The 18419-nt window shown below is 44.9% G+C and overlaps 1 protein-coding gene across 9 annotated transcripts in view; it reads left to right on the top strand.

Moving 5' to 3' along the window:
- The first annotated feature begins 118 nt into the window (after window positions 1-118).
- ACOX1 (acyl-CoA oxidase 1) overlaps window positions 119-18419 on the top strand; it is a 41814-nt gene continuing 23513 nt past the window's right edge. For 5 of the 9 annotated variants that reach the window (XM_074020573.1, XM_074020571.1, XM_045376648.2 and 2 more), the window contains exons 1-2: window positions 119-288; window positions 560-719. Coding sequence is in view for 8 of the 9 variants with exons in the window: in XM_045376648.2 (XP_045232583.1) it covers window positions 180-288; window positions 560-719 (269 nt within the window). In the remaining variant the exon portion in view is untranslated. Of the gene's footprint in view, window positions 289-559; window positions 720-8427; window positions 8589-18419 lie in introns of all 9 variants that reach the window. The other 4 variants (XM_045376649.2, XM_005585017.4, XM_074020569.1 and 1 more) reach the window with 1 other exon arrangement.

Here is an 18419-nt window from a genome sequence, read left to right as displayed (position 1 = left end):
GGTTGTCACTCACGCGCCGAAGGGCCTCGGAGAAAGAAGGGGCGGGCCGGGCGAGCGGAGGCGGGGACTTGCGCGCTTCTGAGGCTGCCTCATAGGGCCCGGCCGGCGCTGGAGCTGCGGGTTTAGGTTGTCACTGCCACCTCCGTCGGTGCTTACTTCGCTGCCAGCTGGTCGTCGCCATGAACCCGGACCTGCGCAGGGAGCGGGATTCCGCCAGCTTCAACCCGGAGCTGCTTACACATATCCTGGACGGCAGTCCCGAGAACACCCGGCGCCGCCGAGAGATCGGTGAGGGCGGCGGGCGAGACCTCCCTCCTTTCCTGAGAAAACCTGGAGACTCCCTCGATGCGGAGTCAGGGGCGCTATGGGGCCCAGGCCCTGTCGCCCAGCGTTAGGGGAGCCGGGACCCCCACTTCGAGGAACAGCCTGTGTTCCTGGTGGGGGGATATCGCCATTCCCGAGATGTGTCCGCGACTCTGAAGCCTATTGTGATTCAGGGAGGGTGGAACGGAGCCCCGAGTGTCTGTCTGCCTTTTAATGCCCTTTAACCCCCTTCCAGAGAACATGATCCTGAACGACCCAGACTTCCAGCATGAGGACTTGAACTTCCTCACTCGCAGCCAGCGTTATGAGGTGGCTGTCAGGAAAAGTGCCATCATGGTGAAGAAGATGAGGGAGTTTGGCATCGCAGACCCTGATGAAATTATGTGGTTTAAAAAGTAGGTATGCCTTAGCACAGAGCAAGTGTTGTTAAGCCTGAACTTTAAAGCTGCTGTCTGTGGTGGCCTTTCACCACCGTGCTTGGCGTTTGAAGATGCAAACTGGCATATTTTCATGCCACTTTATGAAGTTATATATGTGCCCAGGCGCGGTGGCTCACGCCTGTAATCCCAGCACTTTGGGAGGCCGAGGCGGGCGGATCACGAAGTCAGGAGATCGAGACCATCCTGGCTAACACGGTGAAACCCCGTCTCTACTAAAAATACAAAAAATTAGCTGGGCGTGGTGGCGAGCCCCTGTACCCTGTAGTCCCAGCTACTCGGGAGGCTGAGGCAGGAGAAGGGCGTGAACCCGGGAGGCGGAGCCTGCAGTGAGCCTAGATCCCGCCACTGCAGTCCAGCCTGGGCAAGAGTGCGCGACTCCGTCTCAAAAAATAAATAAATAAATAAAGTTATATGTGTGGAAAATAATGTGATTACTTTTGTATCCAAGCCTTTTCGTGGGATGACGTGTTTGTAGAATGTTGATAATAAATGGAAATGCAGGAGTTTTCTCGAGTACAGTTTCAAGGATGTTGTAAAAGCATTATTCTGCCCAAGCAACTCAAATTTGACTGATTTGAATGCAGAATCATTTTGCTCTTTGTAACGAGGACGGCTAAAATTCTGAATCTGGAAGGATTTTTTTTTTTTAGTTGAACGACCATTTAAATATTTTGGAGCGGCCGGGCGCGGTGGCTCAAGCCTGTAATCCCAGCACTTTGGGAGGCCGAGACGGGCGGATCACGAGGTCAGGAGATCGAGACCATCCTGGCTAACACGGTGAAACCCCGTCTCTACTAAAAATACAAAAAAAAAAAAAACTAGCCGGGCGAGGTGGCGGGCGCCTGTAGTCCCAGCTACTCCGGAGGCTGAGGCAGGAGAATGGCGTAAACCCGGGAGGCGGAGCTTGCAGTGAGCTGAGATCCGGCCACTGCACTCCAGCCCGGGCTACAGAGCAAGACTCCGTCTCAAAAAAAAAAAAAAAAAAAAAAAAAAAAAAATATTTTGGAGCAGTAGCAGATTATATTATATGGTAGTGTGGACCTGGATGAAGAATAATCAGTCACGCCTCTGAATGAATAGAAAGTCTAAGAACCCAGTAGTTCTGAATCGATGACAGCGCTTGAATGGTTGTCTTGTGCATATGAGAGAGATGTCATAAAAACCTCCCTTGGTTCTAGTGTGGAAGAGAGTATATCCTTTTTTCATACCATGTGTTTTATTGTGTTTTTTGTTTGTTTTTGTTTTCGTTTTTGTTTTTTTGAGATGGAGTGTTGCTCTGTCGCCCAGGCTGCAGTGCAGTGGTGCGATCTCGGCTCCAACCTCCACGCCCCCCAATTCAAGCCATTCTCCTGCTTCAGCCTCCGGAGTACTGGGATTACAGGCGCCCACCACCACGCTCGGCTAATTTTTGTATTTTTAGTAGAGATGGGGTTTCTCCATGTTGCCAGGCTGGTCTCAAACTCCTGACCTCGTGATCCACCCTGCTCCACAAGGAGCGGTAAAAATAAATAAAAATAAGGATTTTGGGCCGGGCACAGTGGCTTATGCCTGTAATCTCAGCACTTTGGGAGGCCGAGGCAGGTGGACCAGCCTGGCCAAAATAGTGAAACCCTCTCTCTACTAAAAATACAAAAATTAGCCGGGCATGGTGGTGCGCTCCTGTGGTCCCAGCTACTCGGGATGCTGAGGCAGGAGAATCCCTTGAACCCGGGAGGTGAAGGCTGCACTGAGCCGAGATCGTGACACTGCACTCCAGCCTGGGCAACAAAGAGAGACTCTGTCTCAAAAAACAAAAAAAAGGACTTTTTTACCTTAACCTAAACAAACACTGTTACATGATCCTAGTACAAGATTATTTTGACTTATAGCATTTTTTCACATTTATTCCTAGGCATTTTCTCTTTCAGTTTCTCCATTTTAAAGGAACTCTAGTATTTTCATCAGTAAAGATTAAATCATATGAGTGGTATATAGACTAGAACCAAGCTAAATAGAATATATTGCACGTTCTGCCTTTATGGTAATAATGGTCACTGCCTTTGTGCCTTTGGTGTCGATATTCAGCTTGACTTGGGTTATTTTTGTGAAGATGAAATGGTTTACTCTGGTCCTTTGGACTTTCCTCAGAGCTCCACTCAGTTTTAGCTGTAAAAATTTTGTTTATTTATTTTTGGTAGTTCAAATCAGCATACTTCTAAATGGTCTTTTTTGTTTTTAAAGTGTAACTCATGGCTGTGGGGATACTGAGATAGAGTAACTCCTAGAAGATTATGTTACTGATACCTGTGTTGGGTTTGTAAATTTGAAAAAATTAGTAAGATTTTATTCCTTCTAGAAATGTCAGGAAAGAAGTTTGTGTGTGTGTGTGTGTGTGCGTGTGTGTGTGTGTGTGTTTGTTTTTGAATGGGTGGTGCAATACATTTTAAAGTTGTTAGTAGATGATTTCATAACCTGTGACCTGTTCATAATGTGTAACCAGACTCGAGTGAGGTCACAATGAAATAGAACAAAGTCCTTTCTGTGGATTGAAGATTCATGGACACCAGCAAGTTACTTTGTGTATGATTTTTCATGTGAAGTATCAAAGTACAAACTTTAACACACCCTTTGACGGGCTTCCAGTGTCCTTAGGATATGACAAGGAGATCAGTTTTTAAGTTAGAGAAGGGGTTTGTAAATGAGTCCTGGCAATTATCGCATGCCATTGAGTTAAAGCCTCGGTTATATAATCTCATCGATTATAACTCACACCAGTGTTTGGTGTACACTAAGAAAGAAAGAATGCTGCCTGTTAACCATGGCATGCTATTAATTGTGAAATACATCGCTTACCTTTCTTCCTTTCTTCCTTCCTTCCTTCCTTTCTTTCTTTCCTTTTCTTTCTCTCTTTCTCTTTCTCTTTTTCTTTCTTTCTCTCTCTCTTTCTTTCTTTCTTTCTTTCTCTCTCTCTCTCTCTCTCTCTTTTTCTCTCTCTCTCTTTCTCTCTTTCATTTTTGTTTGAGACAGGATCTTGCTTTGTTGCCCAGGTAGCAGTGTAGTGGCACAATCATAGTTCACTGTAACCTCAAACTCCTGGGTTCAAGTGATTCTCCTACCTCGACCTTCCAAAGTGCTGGGATTACAGGCATGAGACACTGCTCCTGGCCCATTGGATTTCTTTTCTTTTTCTTTATCTTTTTTTTTTGAGTGGAGTCTCTCTCTGTGGCCCAGGCTGAAGTGCAGTGGCAGGATCTCAGCTCATTGCAACCTCTGCCTCCTGGGTTCAATCAGTTCTCCTACCTCAGCTTCCTGAGTAGCCAGGACTACAGGCAGGCTAATTTTTTGTATTTTTAGTAGAGACGGGGTTTCACTATATTGGTCAGGCTGGTTTCGAACTCCTGACCTCAAGCAATCTGCCCTCCTCGGCCTCCCAAAGTGCTGGGATTATAGGCAGGAGCTACTGTGCCTAGCCTGGATTTCTTTTTTTTTTTGAGATGGAGTTTCGCTCTTGTTGCCCAGGCTGGAGTGCAATGTTGCGATCTCGGCTCACTGCAACTTCTGCCTCCTGGGTCAAGTGATTCTCCTACCTCAGCCTCCCAAGTAGCTGGGATTACAGGCATGTGCCACCACACCTGACTAATTTAGTATTTTTAGGTCCTGCCTCAGCCTCCCGAGTAGCTGGGATTACAGGCATGTGCCACCACACTCGACTAATTTTGTATTTTTAGTAGAGACAGGGTTTCTCCGTGCTGGTCAGGCTGGTCTCGAATTCCTGACGTCAGGTGATCCACCCGCCTCGGCCTCCCAGAGTGCTAGGATTACAGTCGTGAGCCACCGTGCCCGGCCTGGATTTCTTAAATGCTAAAATGAGGGAGAAGAATGCTGCAATTGATTAAATAAGCAGTATTTTTGAGAATTTGGGGCCGGGCACGGTGGCTCAAGCCTGTAATCCCAGCACTTTGGGAGGCCGAGACGGGCGGATCACGAGGTCAGGAGATCGAGACCATCCTGGCTGACACGGTGAAACTCCAACTCTACTAAAAAATACAAAAAACTAGCCGGGCGAGGTGGCAGGCGCCTGTAGTCCCAGCTACTCAGGAGGCTGAGGCAGGAGAATGGCGGGAACCTGGGAGGCGGAGCTTGCAGTGAGCTGAGATCCGGCCACAGCACTCCAGCCTGGGCGACAGAGCGAGACTCAGTCTCAAAAAAAAAAAAAAAAAAAAAAGAGAGAGTTTGGGGCATGTACTGGTTTTGTTTTGTTTTGTTTTTGTTTGAGACGGAGTTTCACTCTTGTCCCACAGGCTGGAGTGCAGTGGCATCATTTCGGCTCACTGCAACCTCCACCTCCCGGGTTCAAGTGATTCTCCTGCCTCAACCTCCCAAGTAGCTGGGGTTACAGGTGCCCACCACCACGCCCAGCAAATTTTTGTATTTTTAGTAGAGATGGAGTTTCACCATGTTTGCCAGGCTGGTATCAAACTCCTGATCTCAGGCGATCTGCCACCTCGGCCTCCCAAAGTCCTGGGATTATAGGTGTGAGCCACTGTGCCTGGCTCACACCTGGTTAATTTTTAAATTTTTTGTAGAGACAGGATCTTATTATTTTGCCCACACTGGTCTTGAACTCCTGACCCCAAGTGATCCTCTCACGTCGGCCTCCAAAAATGCTGGGCTTACAGGTGTGAGCCACTGTGCCTGGCCTATTTCTTGGACATTTTTGTATGTTTATTTCCTCTTTATATACATATGAAGTAGAATACTTAATACACTTAAAAGTATTTATAGAAAAGTATTCTTGGCAGGGCGTGGTGGCTCACGCCTGTAATCCCAGCACTTTGGGAGGCCAAGGTGGGCAGATCACGAGGTTAGGAGATCGAGACCATCCTGGCTAACACGGTGAAACCCTGTCTCTACTAAAAATACAAAAAAAGTTAGCCGGGCATGGTGGCAGGCACCTGTAGTCCCAGCTACTGGGAGGCTGAGGAAGGAGAATGGCGTGAACCCGGGAGGCAGAGCTTGCAGTGAGCCGAGATCGCGCCATTGCACTCCAGTCTGGGCGACAGAGTGAGACTGTCTCCAAAAAAAAAAAAGTGTTCTTATTTATACAAATAGAAAGTGTATAAAAACATTTTGGTTTTAGTAACACAACAGTTAGAGAATTCTGTGTTTGCCTTTGAGAGATTAAGTTACACATTTATCTAATCAGGCTTTTGGGCATGGTACATTTTATGAAATGTGTAACTTATGTATTAGAGTTATACAAGTAACTCTTGTGTTGCATAAAATACAGAGGAGTAAGCTGCTGCTGTAAATTCCTTAGAAATTGACTCATCTTTTCTGTTCATACTCCTCCTTTCTCTTATTTCCCTCTAGTTTAAATTAACATAAACAATATAAAAATCATAGAATCTGAGGGTTAAAAGGCATTTTAGATGTTGGCTAGTAGTCGTCTCTTGGCTGTTCAGATGAGTATGTCTTCAGCACCCCTGAAAAGTGATGTCCTGCCCTAGGCCTATGCCTGACAACTGTTGGTGGCAGAGAAAACTTTTTTTTTTTTTTTTTGAGACGGAGTCTTGCTCTGTCTCCCAGGCAAGAGTACAGTGGTGTGATCTTGGCTCACGGCAACCTCCGCCTCCTGGGTTCAAGTGATTCTTCTGTCTCGTCTCCTGAGTAGCTGGGATTACAGGCACCTGCCGCCTCACCCAGCTAATTTTTGTATTTTTAGTAGAAACGGGGTTTCACCATGTTGGCCAGGCTGGTCTCAAACTCCTGATCTCGTAATCCACCCACCTTGGCCTCCCAAAGTGCTGGGATTACAGGCATAAGCCACTGCGCCTGGCCAAGAAAACATTTTTTACTGATGTTAATAAGCAGCTTCTATTGACTTAAACACATGATTAGGACACAGAAGTCGTTCCCTCTGGTGGAATCTATAATAATTACATTAATTCATTTTGATTAACTAGAAATATTCGTATCTAAGAGCATCCATGATGAGTGTTTTTTGTTTCTAAGTGGATTATGATTTATGTAAGATAGAAAAGACAATGGGGCTGGGCATGTTGGCTCACACCTGTAATCCCAGCACTTTGGGTGGCTGAGGTGGGCTGGTCACTTGAGGCCAGGCCACTTTGTGACCAGCCTGGCCAACATGGCAAAATGCATTCTGTACTAAAATACAAAATTAGGCGGGCTTGGTGGCGCATGCCTATAATCCCAGCTACTTGGGAGGCTGAGGCATGAGAATCACATGAACCTAGGAGGCAGAGGTTGCCATGAGCTGAGATCACACCACTGTACTCCAGCCTGGGCAACAGAGGGAGACTGTCTCCAGAAAAAAAAAAAGAAACAAAGAAAAGAAATGGTGAGGATAATCGTGTAGTACTTATTTAGGAAATAGGAAAATAAGGGTATATTGTGTTTACTATTATTTCCTTTTTTTTTTTTTTTTGAGACGGAGTCTCGCTCTGTTGCCCAGGCTGGAGTGCAGTGGCGCGATCTTGGCTCACTGCAGGCTCCGCCTCCCGGGTTCACGCCATTCTCCCGCCTCAGCCTCCCAAGTAGCTGGGACTACAGGTGGCTGCCACCATGCCCAGCTAATGTTTTTGTATTTTTAGTAGAGATGGGATTTCACCATGTTAGCCAGGAGGGCTCGATCTCCTGACCTTGTGATCCGTCCACCTCGGCCTCCCAAAGTGCTGGGATTACAGGTGTGAGCCACTGTGCCCGGCTACTATTATTTCTTCTAAGGTGGTGATTTGGTTTCAGGGTCCCCCAGCGCTGCAATGGCAGCCTATCCCTTCTCTCCTTTACTTCATGCTCTGCTCATTGCACAGGTCAAGATAAACTGGAAGTAACATTGCTTTCTAATCATCTGTTGGGAAGTCGTGAAGATCGGTTAGATTAGATGTATTTTGTACTTTAAACTCTTTAGATACGCACTTTGTCAAAGTACAAAATTGATCCCCATAAAATCTATGACACGGCACAGCCAAGGCCAACTACTGTAGACTCTGTTTTATAAGAAGAGAGTTGAGGACTAAATTTCAATGTGATATAATATGTAGTAATGTTCATTGACCATTGGGGATAAATTTTTACATGTCCACATTACTTATTGTAAACCCTGAAGACCTTTAGAGATGTATGATTCTGCCCTGGAATATATATTTACTCTTCTGGATATTTGCTTATATTATCTAGGTAAACATAGTTGAAATTATTTCTTTCTTGGAGCTCTTGTTAACAGCTCTACAAGTAAGTGTTCTATGGAGTTACTTTTAACCTTTAAAACAAACAAGTAAAACCTAAATAAAGCAAAAAAGAAAAAAAAAAAAACACACATTCTAAAAAGTTCAACCAGTCGAACCAGTAAATAACACCAACAGCCTCCCCTTCCAAAAATTAGAGATGTTTTTATGCTAAAACTTAGGTAGAATTTGCTTCCTAGATTACATGTAAATATGAAATGAATTGTGGCCTTGAAATAGTTAGGAGAGACATCATCAGGTTCTGCTGTTGGCTTTTTAGGTAGTAAAATGGTAAATCTTATGTTTAATTTCATAAGAAGGGGGTTTACATTTTCCTGACCTTCTCCTTGAAGGCCAAAGCTGTTTGGCAAGAATGGGTTGTAGGATGCAGTTTCTAAAGGAAGGCTGAGATCCTTTTCTTTTCTCTCCTGTAGACTACATTTGGTCAATTTTGTGGAACCTGTGGGCCTCAATTACTCCATGTTTATTCCCACCTTGCTGAATCAGGGCACCACTGCTCAGAAAGAGAAATGGCTGCCTTCATCCAAAGGACTCCAGATAATTGGCACCTACGCCCAGACGGAAATGGGCCACGGTTAGTCCACACTGAGGGTCTCTGGGTAACCCACCTCAGGACATCAGTTAACAGTGATTGCCGGCATTTGGCTTTTTTCTGCTGCTATCTGTTTGGGATTTTATTTTTAAGTGGTTAAGTCAAAATTCAGCTTCTTGTTTTCTCCTAGATATTTTCCCCGGAAACTATTCCAGGGCTCTGGCCTATAAACATCATTCACTGTTATTTCCTCAAGTCTTTATTATGGAACAGTTTGAAAAGATGGGGTTTACAGTGCAGCAGGGAAGCCCATTATGTCACTCTGGGTCTAATGAGTAAAGACTTTGTTGGAAATTCTTCAGAGGGTTAGTGCCCCAGCAATATCTGGAAAGTGCCTCTCTGCTGTCATGCAGTTAAAGCTGTGGATTTTAATGGGGGCCGCAGGTGGTGGCAGCTACCTGTCTCATCTCTCATTGCCCACTAGCAGGTTATAAGGCAGTTTGGAAAAAAGTCCATGATTCTCTTCATCTGACTTCAGTCTTTTTAGATATTTTTTCCCTTATATGTCTGGGAACTCTTGTGTTGCCATTAATTCTTTGTTAAATTGTTCCTAAATGTCTGGCTTTCTTTAAAAAGTTTTGCTTTTGGTCTTCATGTGAAATAGGTTTGTTTTCATAGACAAGGCCATTGGCAGGTTTGAGTGTTTGGAATTTGAGCTGCCCAGCCTCATGTCTAAGGATCAAAATGGTAGGAGTAAAGAAAGGGAAGGAAAAAGGGATGCAGATATCAGGGAAACATCATTTTGTGTTTGATTGCTGATTTCGATGTGCGAATTGGTTTAAGGAAAGTGTTATTTATTGTCATCTCCATGGGGACTGCAGATTTCTGGTCATGGTTTGATGTTCCAGACACCTTACTAAACACCCAAGACTTCAAGATGGTCAGTACTGAAATTGTAAGCCTGAAAGAAAGGTTTGTTAAGTACGATAAGATTATTTATTTATTTATTTTTTTTGAGACGGAGTTTCGCTCTTTTTGCCCAGGCTGGAGTGCAATGGCGCGATCTCGGCTCACTGCAACCTCCGCCTCCGGGTTCAAGCAATTCTCCTGCCTCAGCCTCCTGAGTAGCTGGAATTACAGGCGCTCACCACCACGCCAGGCTAATTTTGTATTTTTAGTAGAGACGTGGTTTTTCCATGTTGGCCAGGCTGATCTCTAACTCCTGACCTTGGGTGATCTGTCCACCTTGGCCTCCCAAAGTACTGGGATTACAGTCCCGAATCACCACGCCTGGCTGACAGATAAGATTCTTTTTTTTTTTTTTTTTTTTTTGAGACAGAGTCTTGTTCGGTTGTCCAGGCTGGAGTGCAGTGGTGTCATCTCGGCTCACTGCAAGCTCCACCTCCCAGGTTCACGCCATTCTCCTACCTCGGCTCCCAAGTAACTGGGACTACAGGCGCCCACCACCACACCTGGCTAATTTTTTGTATTTTTAGTAGAGATGGGGTTTCACTGTGTTAGCCAGGATGGTCTCGGTCTCCTGACCTCGTGATCCACCCGCCTCGGCCTCCCAAAGTGCTGGGATTACAGGCGTGAGCCACCGCGCCACCTGGCCTGACAGATAAGATTCTTTAGTCCTCCTCACTTAGAGTATCTGTGTGTTTGTGTACATGCATGTGTGGTGTGTGTATGTGTTGTAATCTTGAGGTAGCTTTGTGGTATAGAATTTATTTGACTTAACAGTCATGCTATTCATAGGAGGCATAAGATGTGAAATAGTCTGAGGCTAATGGATCTGTTAAGTATACCTCTTGCTGGTCTAATGCTTCTGCCTCATTTATAAAGTAAATCACAAATATACATTTGCCCTAATTTTTTTATTTTATTTTATTTTATTTTTTGAGTCGGGGTCTCATCCTGTGCCCCAGGCTGGAGTGCCGTAGAGTGATCTCGGCTCACTGCAATCTCCACCTCCTGGGTTCAAGTGATTCTTCTGCCTTAGCCTCCTGAGTAGCTGGGTTTATAGGCGCCCACCACCATGCCCAGCTAATTTTGCTATTTTTAGTAGAGACGGGGTTTCACCATTTTGGTCAGGCTGGTCTCAAACTCGTTACCTCAGGTGATCCGCCCGCCTCAGCCTCCCATAGTGCAGGGATTACAGGTGTGAGCCACCGCGCCCGGCCTGCCCTAATTTTTGAAAGGAGAGAGGAAGAAAGGAAGACTTGAACTATACTGGTTTGAGGAGAATAGAAGTTGGACAGAGATCCTATATGGCTGTGGGCAAGTTTGCATTTGTTAGAGTTTTTGTTCCCTTATTGCTTCTAGTTTTGTTTTGTTTTTTGTTTGTTTATTTGTTTGTTTTTTGAGATGAAGTTTCACTCTCGTTGCCCAGGCTGGAGTGCAATGGCGCGATCTCGGCTCACCACAACCTCTGCCTCCCAGGTTCAAGTGATTCTCCTGCCTCACCCTCCCTAGTAGCTGGGATTACAGGCATGTGCCACCATGCCCTGCTAATTTTGTATTTTTAGTAGAGATGGGATTTCTCCATGTTGGTCAGGCTGGTCTCAATCTCCCAACCTCAGGTGATCCACCCACCTCGGCCTCCCAAAGTGCTGGGATTACAGGCATGAGTCACTGTGCCCAGCTAGTTTTGAGTATTTTTTTGTATTTGAACCAATGTTGTCTTAATCTCTGTGGTTTGGAGAACAGTGTCCTGAGGTTGTTTTTTTTTTTCTTGCTGGAATTTTGCTAATTCATATTGCTGTTCTTGGTTGACCACTCATCTTTTCCTTGGAAACAAGTCAGGTTGGTTAATTTACATCACGTGACAGTTTTACCTTCTATGGAATAGGCAAAAAGTCAACATCCAGGAGATCGGCAATAGAGCAACTTATATAGAATGAGATCTAACTATTTAAATTCTGAGACTTTGGAAAATGTATCAACAGTGATTATCTAACACGGTCTCACAAAAGCAGCTATAACTTTGGGTTTCGAATTCTTTCACTTCTGGGTAGCTGCTGAAAAGTGAAGGGCCTCAGAAGTGTTCAGGTTCACTCTGTGTTCCTTCTGAATCCTAAAATTCAGTCACCTACAGAAAGTCTCAGTCACCAACATCATCCTTCTTTCTAGAGTATGTCTTCTTTCCTCTAAAGACACGAAGAAGAAATTCGGATATACACCTGCCCTGTGGGTCTGGGAGCCTTAATCAAAGGCAGAGGCCTGAGCCTGGGTGGGCTCCCCTGCCTGGGGTTCTGGAATTAAAGGAACAGCCTGGGGAACTGGGTCCATGTTATCATCCCCACCACATGTTTCTTTAGGCCACAAAACAGGTCATTTGTTTGCTCTTACAGATATCTAATCATTTCAAGATCTAGCCACTTCGGGAGATTCTTCTTGCTTTGTTTTCCTTGTTTGCTTGCTTACTTGCTTCCTTCCTTCCTTTGTTTTTTTTTGAAGGAGTCTCATGTTGCCCAGGCTGGAGTGATGCAATGGTGCAATCTCGGCTCGCTGCAACCCCCGCCTCCAGGGTTCAAGTGATTCTCCTGCCTCAGCCTCTCGGAGTAGCTGGGATCACAGGCATGCACCACCGTACCTGGCTAATATTTGTATTTTTAGTAGAGACGGGGTTTCACCATGTTGGCCAGGCTGGTCTTGAACTCCTGACCTCAGGTGATCTGCCCGCCTCGGCCTCCCAAAGTGCTGGGATTACAAGCGTGAGCCACTGTGCCCGGCCTCTTTCTCTCTCTCTTTCTGTCTTCCTTCCTCTGTTCCTCTGTTCCTTTCATTCCTTTCTTTCTTTCTTCCTCACCTGTGGACTCAGGTCATATTGCCTTGTTTCCTGTTACCATCTATTTAGGAATTTAGAGCTTGTATGATACATAGTTAGCTTTGAAGCTGATGCAGTGTTCTAGCAAATTGCCATCATTAACTCTTAAATATGAAATAAAACACCTTTCTTTGAATCAGGAAAGGGGTAGTAAACTTGATTTGTAAGTCATCAATCTTTACCTGCACCTCCGTTGCCCTCTCTCCTCAGGCTCAATAGTCTCCTCTTTCCTCTGCCCAAGTGATTCTCTTCCCTGTTGGACTTCTCATGAGACTTGCTTCCCTGGGGATTTGGGCTAAATTTCACCAATATTAGTGATAATAATATAAACTTTATGAAAGCTGTATTCTGGCCAGGTGCGGTGGCTCACGCCTATAATCCCAGCACTTTGGGAGGCCAAGGTGGGCGGATCACCTGAAGTCGGGAGTTCGACACCAGTCTGACCAACATGGAGAAACCCCATCCCTACTAAAAATACAAAATTACCCGGGTGTGGTAGTGCGTGCCTGTAATCCCAGCTACTAGGGAGACTGAGGCAGGAGAAGCACTTGAACCCGGGAGGTGGAAGTTGTGGTGAGCCGAGATGTCGCCATTGTGCTCTAACCTGGGTAACAAGAGCGAGACTCCATCTCAATAGATAAATAAATATCTCTGGGGTCATACTTCTGGAATATCTCAGAAATGAATCACTATATTGAGGGACATGAGTATTTTAGAGCTTTTGCTGCATAGTTTGAGACTTTTCCTGAAACACAGAACCAGTTGACAATATATTTAGCAAGCTCTGTACCTGTATTTCCACATCTCCATCAACGTGGCCACTTTAATTTATTTTTGCTACTTTAATATTTCTTTTTTCTTTTTTTTTCTTTTTTTTGAGCTGGAGTTTTGCTCTTGTTGCTCAGGCTGGAATGCAAGGGCGTGATCTCAACTTACCGCGACCTCCGCCCCCCAGGTTCAAGCGATTTTCCTTCCTTAGCCTCCTGAGTAGCTGGGATTACAGGCAAGCGCCACCACGCCCGGCTACTTTTGTATTTTTAGTAGAGATGGGGTTTCTCCATGTTGGTCAAGCTGATCTTGAACTCTTGACCTCAGGTGATCCGCCCACCTTGGCCTCCCAAAGTGCTGGGATTACAGGCGTGAGCCACCGTGCGCGGCCTACTTTAATGTGTTTCTTTTTTTGTTGGTTTTTTTTTGTTTTGTTTTGTTTTGTTTTGAGGCAGAGTCTCGCTCTTTCGCCCAGGTTGGGGTGCAGTGGCGCAGCTTCCGAGCTTTCTAATGTTCATTATTAACTAGTAGCTTTTTCCCATTGTTATCTTAATCCCATTATGTCCTTTCTGGTTTGTCTTAGAGTTTTATGATAGGTTAAATTTATTTCTGGAACCTTTCATATATTACATTGATAGGTTGATTTCTTTCTTTGTTTTTCCTCTAACATAAATTTTGACCACTGGTGCTTTTTTTTTTTTTTTTGAGACAGAGTCTGGCTCTGCCGCCCAGGCTAGAGTGCAGTGGCCGGATCTCAGCTCACTGCAAGCTCCGCCTCCCGGGTTCACGCCATTCTCCTGCCTCAGCCTCCCGAGTAGTTGGGACTACAGGCGCCCGCCACCGCGCCCGGCTAGTTTTTTGTATTTTTTAGCAGAGACGGGGTTTCACCGTGTTAGCCAGGATGGTCTCGATCTCCTGACCTCGTGATCCGCCCGTCTCGGCCTCCCAAAGTGCTGGGATTACAGGCTTGAGCCACCGCGCCCGGCCTCCACTGGTGCTTTATAAAACTTTTTTGAGACAGAGTCTCGCACTGTCGCCTGGGTTGGAGTGCAGTGGCGCGATGTTGGCTCACTGCAACCTCCGCCTCCCGGGTTCAAGCAATTTTCCTGCCTCAGCTTCCCCAGTAGCTGGAATTACAGGTGCCCATCACCACGCCCAGCTACTTGTTTTGTATTTTTAGTAGAGGCGGGGTTTCACCATGTTGGCCAGGCTGGTCTCAAACTCCTGACTTCGTGATTCGCCCGCCTCGGCCTCCTAGAATGCTGGGAATACAGGCGTGAGCCACTGTGCCCAGTCAAGACTTTTTATTTTATTTTTATTTTGTATTTTTGTATTTTTATTTTTTATTTTTAAGATGGAGTCTCACTCTGTTGCCCAGGCTGGAGTGCAGTGGCGCAATCTCAGCTCACTGCAACCTCTGTCTCCTGTGTTCAAGCGATTCTCCTGCCTCAGCCCCCTGAGTAGCCAGGATTACAGGCGTGCACCACCATGCTCAGCTAATTCTTGTATTTTTAGTAGAAACGGGGTTTCACCATGTTGATCAGGCTGGTCTCAAACTCTTGACCTCGTGATCCGCCCGCCTCAGCCTCCCAAAGTGCTGGGATTACAGGCTGAGCCACCAGGCCTGACCTTTATCTTTTTTTATTATTTTTATTTTTTTCCTTTTTCATATAAGTACCGTGCTCTAACCGATTGCGCCACTGGAGCTCCTATTTTTTTCGTTTTCAAGACAGAGTCTTGCTCTGTCACCCAGCCTGGAGTGCAGTGGCATGATCTCGGCTCACTGCCGAGAACTCCCGACCTCAGGTGATTCGCCTGTCTCAGCCTCCCAAAGTGCTGAGATTATAGGAGTGAGCCACCGGGTCTGGTGTATTTTTATTTTTTAAAGACAGGTTCTTGCTCTGCTGCCCAGGCTGGAGTGCAAAGGTTTGATCATAGCTCACTGCAGCCTTGATCTCCTAGACTGAAGGGGATCCTCCTACCTCAGCCTCCTGAGTAGCTGAGAGTATAGGCACATGACACCATGCCCAGTTGATTTTTTAAATTTTTAGTAGAGATAGGTTCTTGCTGTGTTGCTCAGGCTTGTAAGGTATTTAAAAATCTGATAGGATAAGCCTACCATTGTTACATTTCGAGATATATGTATTTGGTATTTATGCTTGCTTATTCTAGATGAATTCTAACCGAATCTGTCAGGTTCTAAAAACAAATTCTACAGGAATTAAATTTTTCTTTTCTCCTTCTCTATCTGGAATTTTAAGTTGGTTTTATATTGAAGCCTTGTCTTTTCTTGGGAAGCTATTTCTTTCCTCTTCTTTTTCTCTTCTTTTTTTTCCCACCCTATTAGGTATTTATCATTTTTCTGTTTTTTGTTTTGTTTTGTTTTGTTTTGTTTTGTTTTTGAGAGGGAGTCTCGCTCTGTCGCCCAGGTTGGAGTGCAGTGGTGCGATCTCGGCTCACTGCAAGCTCTGCCTCCTGGGTTCACTCCATTCTCCTGCCTCAGCCTCCCAGTAGCTGGGACTACAGGCGCCCGCCACCACGCCCAACCGATTTTCTTGTATTTTTAGTAGAGACAGGGTTTTGCTGTGTTCGCCAGGATGGTCTTGATTTCCTGACCTGATGATCTGCCCCCCTTGGCCTCCCAAAGTGCTGGGATTACAGGTGTGAGCCACCGCGCCTGAATGCTGTTAATTTTTTTTCCCTTACAGCCTGCAGCTTTTCTCAGTTCACTTACTCTGATATTTTGTTGATGTTGTTGATTTTCCGGGATGATACTCATGCTTTCTACAGAGCTGCTTTTTATTTCTTCTTTTCTCATATATGAATAGTCTGATTGGTTTTTCCTCAGTATTGATTGTCAGCCTTTCTAGCCTTGTGTCATGTGGAAAGAGGGGCTGGGGATGCCTTTTGATGTTTTGGTTTTAAAAGAGCTGACTCTAGCGCTTCACTAAGTATAATGTTGGTGCGTCGTAATTTTATGATAAATTATTTTACAATAATATCTTTATCATGCATAACCAGCTTTTAAAACAAATAGTTGGCTTAAGTCAAAAAACTCTGCAGTTCACTTTCTCCTTGTAACATTTCTAAATTTCATCCACATCTGAATAATCCTTGTCTTAGTTGGAAGAAATATTTTTTTCCCGAAAACATTCTTTAGTGTCAGAACCATTTGTGATTGTAGTGGTTTTACCCCTGCCCTACTGAGCACATTTGTTGTAGCCCTTAGTGTCCATCTTCGCTCTGTGATACACTCAGATGTAAATCTTCCAGAGTCTGATGGGTGCTTGATAGTGGCCTTTCCTTCACTAGGAATTGCTCTGATTTATGGTGAAGTAAAACAACCCTCCATGAAAGCATGAAAAGTGTCTAGTCCTAGGTTTCAGTCCTAACTCAGAGTTTTCGCCTCCCAGGTTCTAAGTGTACATTGATTTTTCTTCCTAGACAGTACTCAAAAGGCGGGGACGGTTGACATATCTGTTTCAGTGAAAGGCACTCTCATCCCATGAATGTGTTTTTCTTGGGATTTCTGCTATTAATTTTTTTTTTTTTTTTTTTTTTGAGATGGAGTCTTGCTCTGTTCCCCAGGCTAGAATGCAGTGGTGCGATCTTGGCTCACTGCAACTTCCGCCTCCCAGGTTCAAGCAATTCTCCTACCTCACCCTCCTGAGTAGCTGGGATAACCAGCGCCTGCCACCATGCCCAGCTAATTTTGTATTTTTAGTAGAGATGGGATTGCACTATGTTGCACAGGCTGGTCTCGAACTCCTGACCTCAAGTGATCTGCCCACCTTGGCCTCCCAAAGTGTGGGGATTACAGGCGTGAGTCACCGCACCCGGCCTACAGTCACAGTCTTTAGTCCGTGCTATGCTTGTGCAATAATTTCCCCAGCTAGGAGACAGGACTAGGTGACAAGATTCTTTTTTAAAAAAATAGGTTTTGGGGGTAGAAGTGCCATTTCCTTACATGCATGTATTATGTAATGGTGAAGTCTGGGATTTTGCAGTACCCATTGCCCAAATAGTGAACATAGTACCCAGTAGATAACTTTTCAGGCCTCATACCCCTCCCATCCTCCCACATTCTGAAACCTCCAGTGTCTGCTTTGTTCGTTGTTGTTTTTTGTTTTTTGAGAGAGTCTCTGTCTCCCAGGCTAGAGTGCAGTGGCACCGTCGTGGCTCACTGCAACCTTTGCCTCCTGGGTTCAAGTGATTCTCCTGCCTCAGCCTCCCAAGTAGCTGGGATTACAGGTGCCCACCACCACGCCCAGCTAATTTTTGTATTTTTAGTAGAGATGGGGTTTCACCATGTTGACCAGGCTGGTCTTGAACTCCAACCTCAGGTGATCCACCTGCCTTGGCCTCCCAAAGTGCTGGGATTATAGGCATGAGCCACCGCGCCTGGCCCCTATGTCTGTTATTCCATTGTGCATGTCCATGTTTACCCCTTGCTCAGCTCCCGTGGTGACGAGATTCTTGTCCTTGTTTTGCCATTATCTTTTTTCCCTGAGGAAGGCATTTAATCCGTCTCAGCCTTAATTTCTTCTCTGTAAAATGAGGGATTCAGTCACACCTACTTTGATTTTTCTTTTTTTAAAGTGTGATTGCTTAGCTGAAAGCCCAGCCAGTAGATTGGAAGAAGTCATTGATCAGCCCTTGTCTGAGCAGTGTGCCCTGGTTATTTTCCTCCCTACCTTGCAAGGAACAAACAGAAATTTAAAAACTGAAACGTCGTTTATGCTCATTTCAAAGACACAAAGAATGATAAGAGCAATATGGAGTTGACGGATTTGGAGCTAGAAATTAAACAGAATACCAGTAATGTGGAAAAATGCAAAGGCATATAGAATGACTTCCTATCCTTAGCAAAAATTCACACAGAATCCTGTCCCATGCACGTTTTAAGTGGAAAAAAATGACCCCAGAAAGTGGATTTAAAACTAATAAAGCTAAGATGTTTATTATCATTAGTGATAATTTCTGTATAATTGTCACAGAAAGCTTATGCATGAATCTGTAACTTGTTATTGTGGTCTTCACTGGAAATTGCATGTCTTTTTTAATTTCTGAAATAATTTATTGGGATGAAGAGCACTGTCAGTTTTTGTATTAAATTGTTTCAGTAAAGCTGGCCCAATATTTGACATGATGAGTCTGAATGAAGGGATCAGATCTATGTGAGGAATGTGGTTCTATGCTGGATGTTTTGTGGACAAAACAGAAAAAAAAATCCCAGCCTAGAAGCATTTTTGAAGTTGCATTGAGGAAAAACTATA

This window comes from Macaca fascicularis, chromosome 16 (assembly GCF_037993035.2).
Source record: "Macaca fascicularis isolate 582-1 chromosome 16, T2T-MFA8v1.1".
Taxonomy (NCBI): Eukaryota; Metazoa; Chordata; class Mammalia; order Primates; family Cercopithecidae; genus Macaca; species Macaca fascicularis.
The sequence above is the reverse complement of the archived record's forward strand: the minus strand, read 5'-3'. Positions and strand labels throughout refer to the sequence as shown.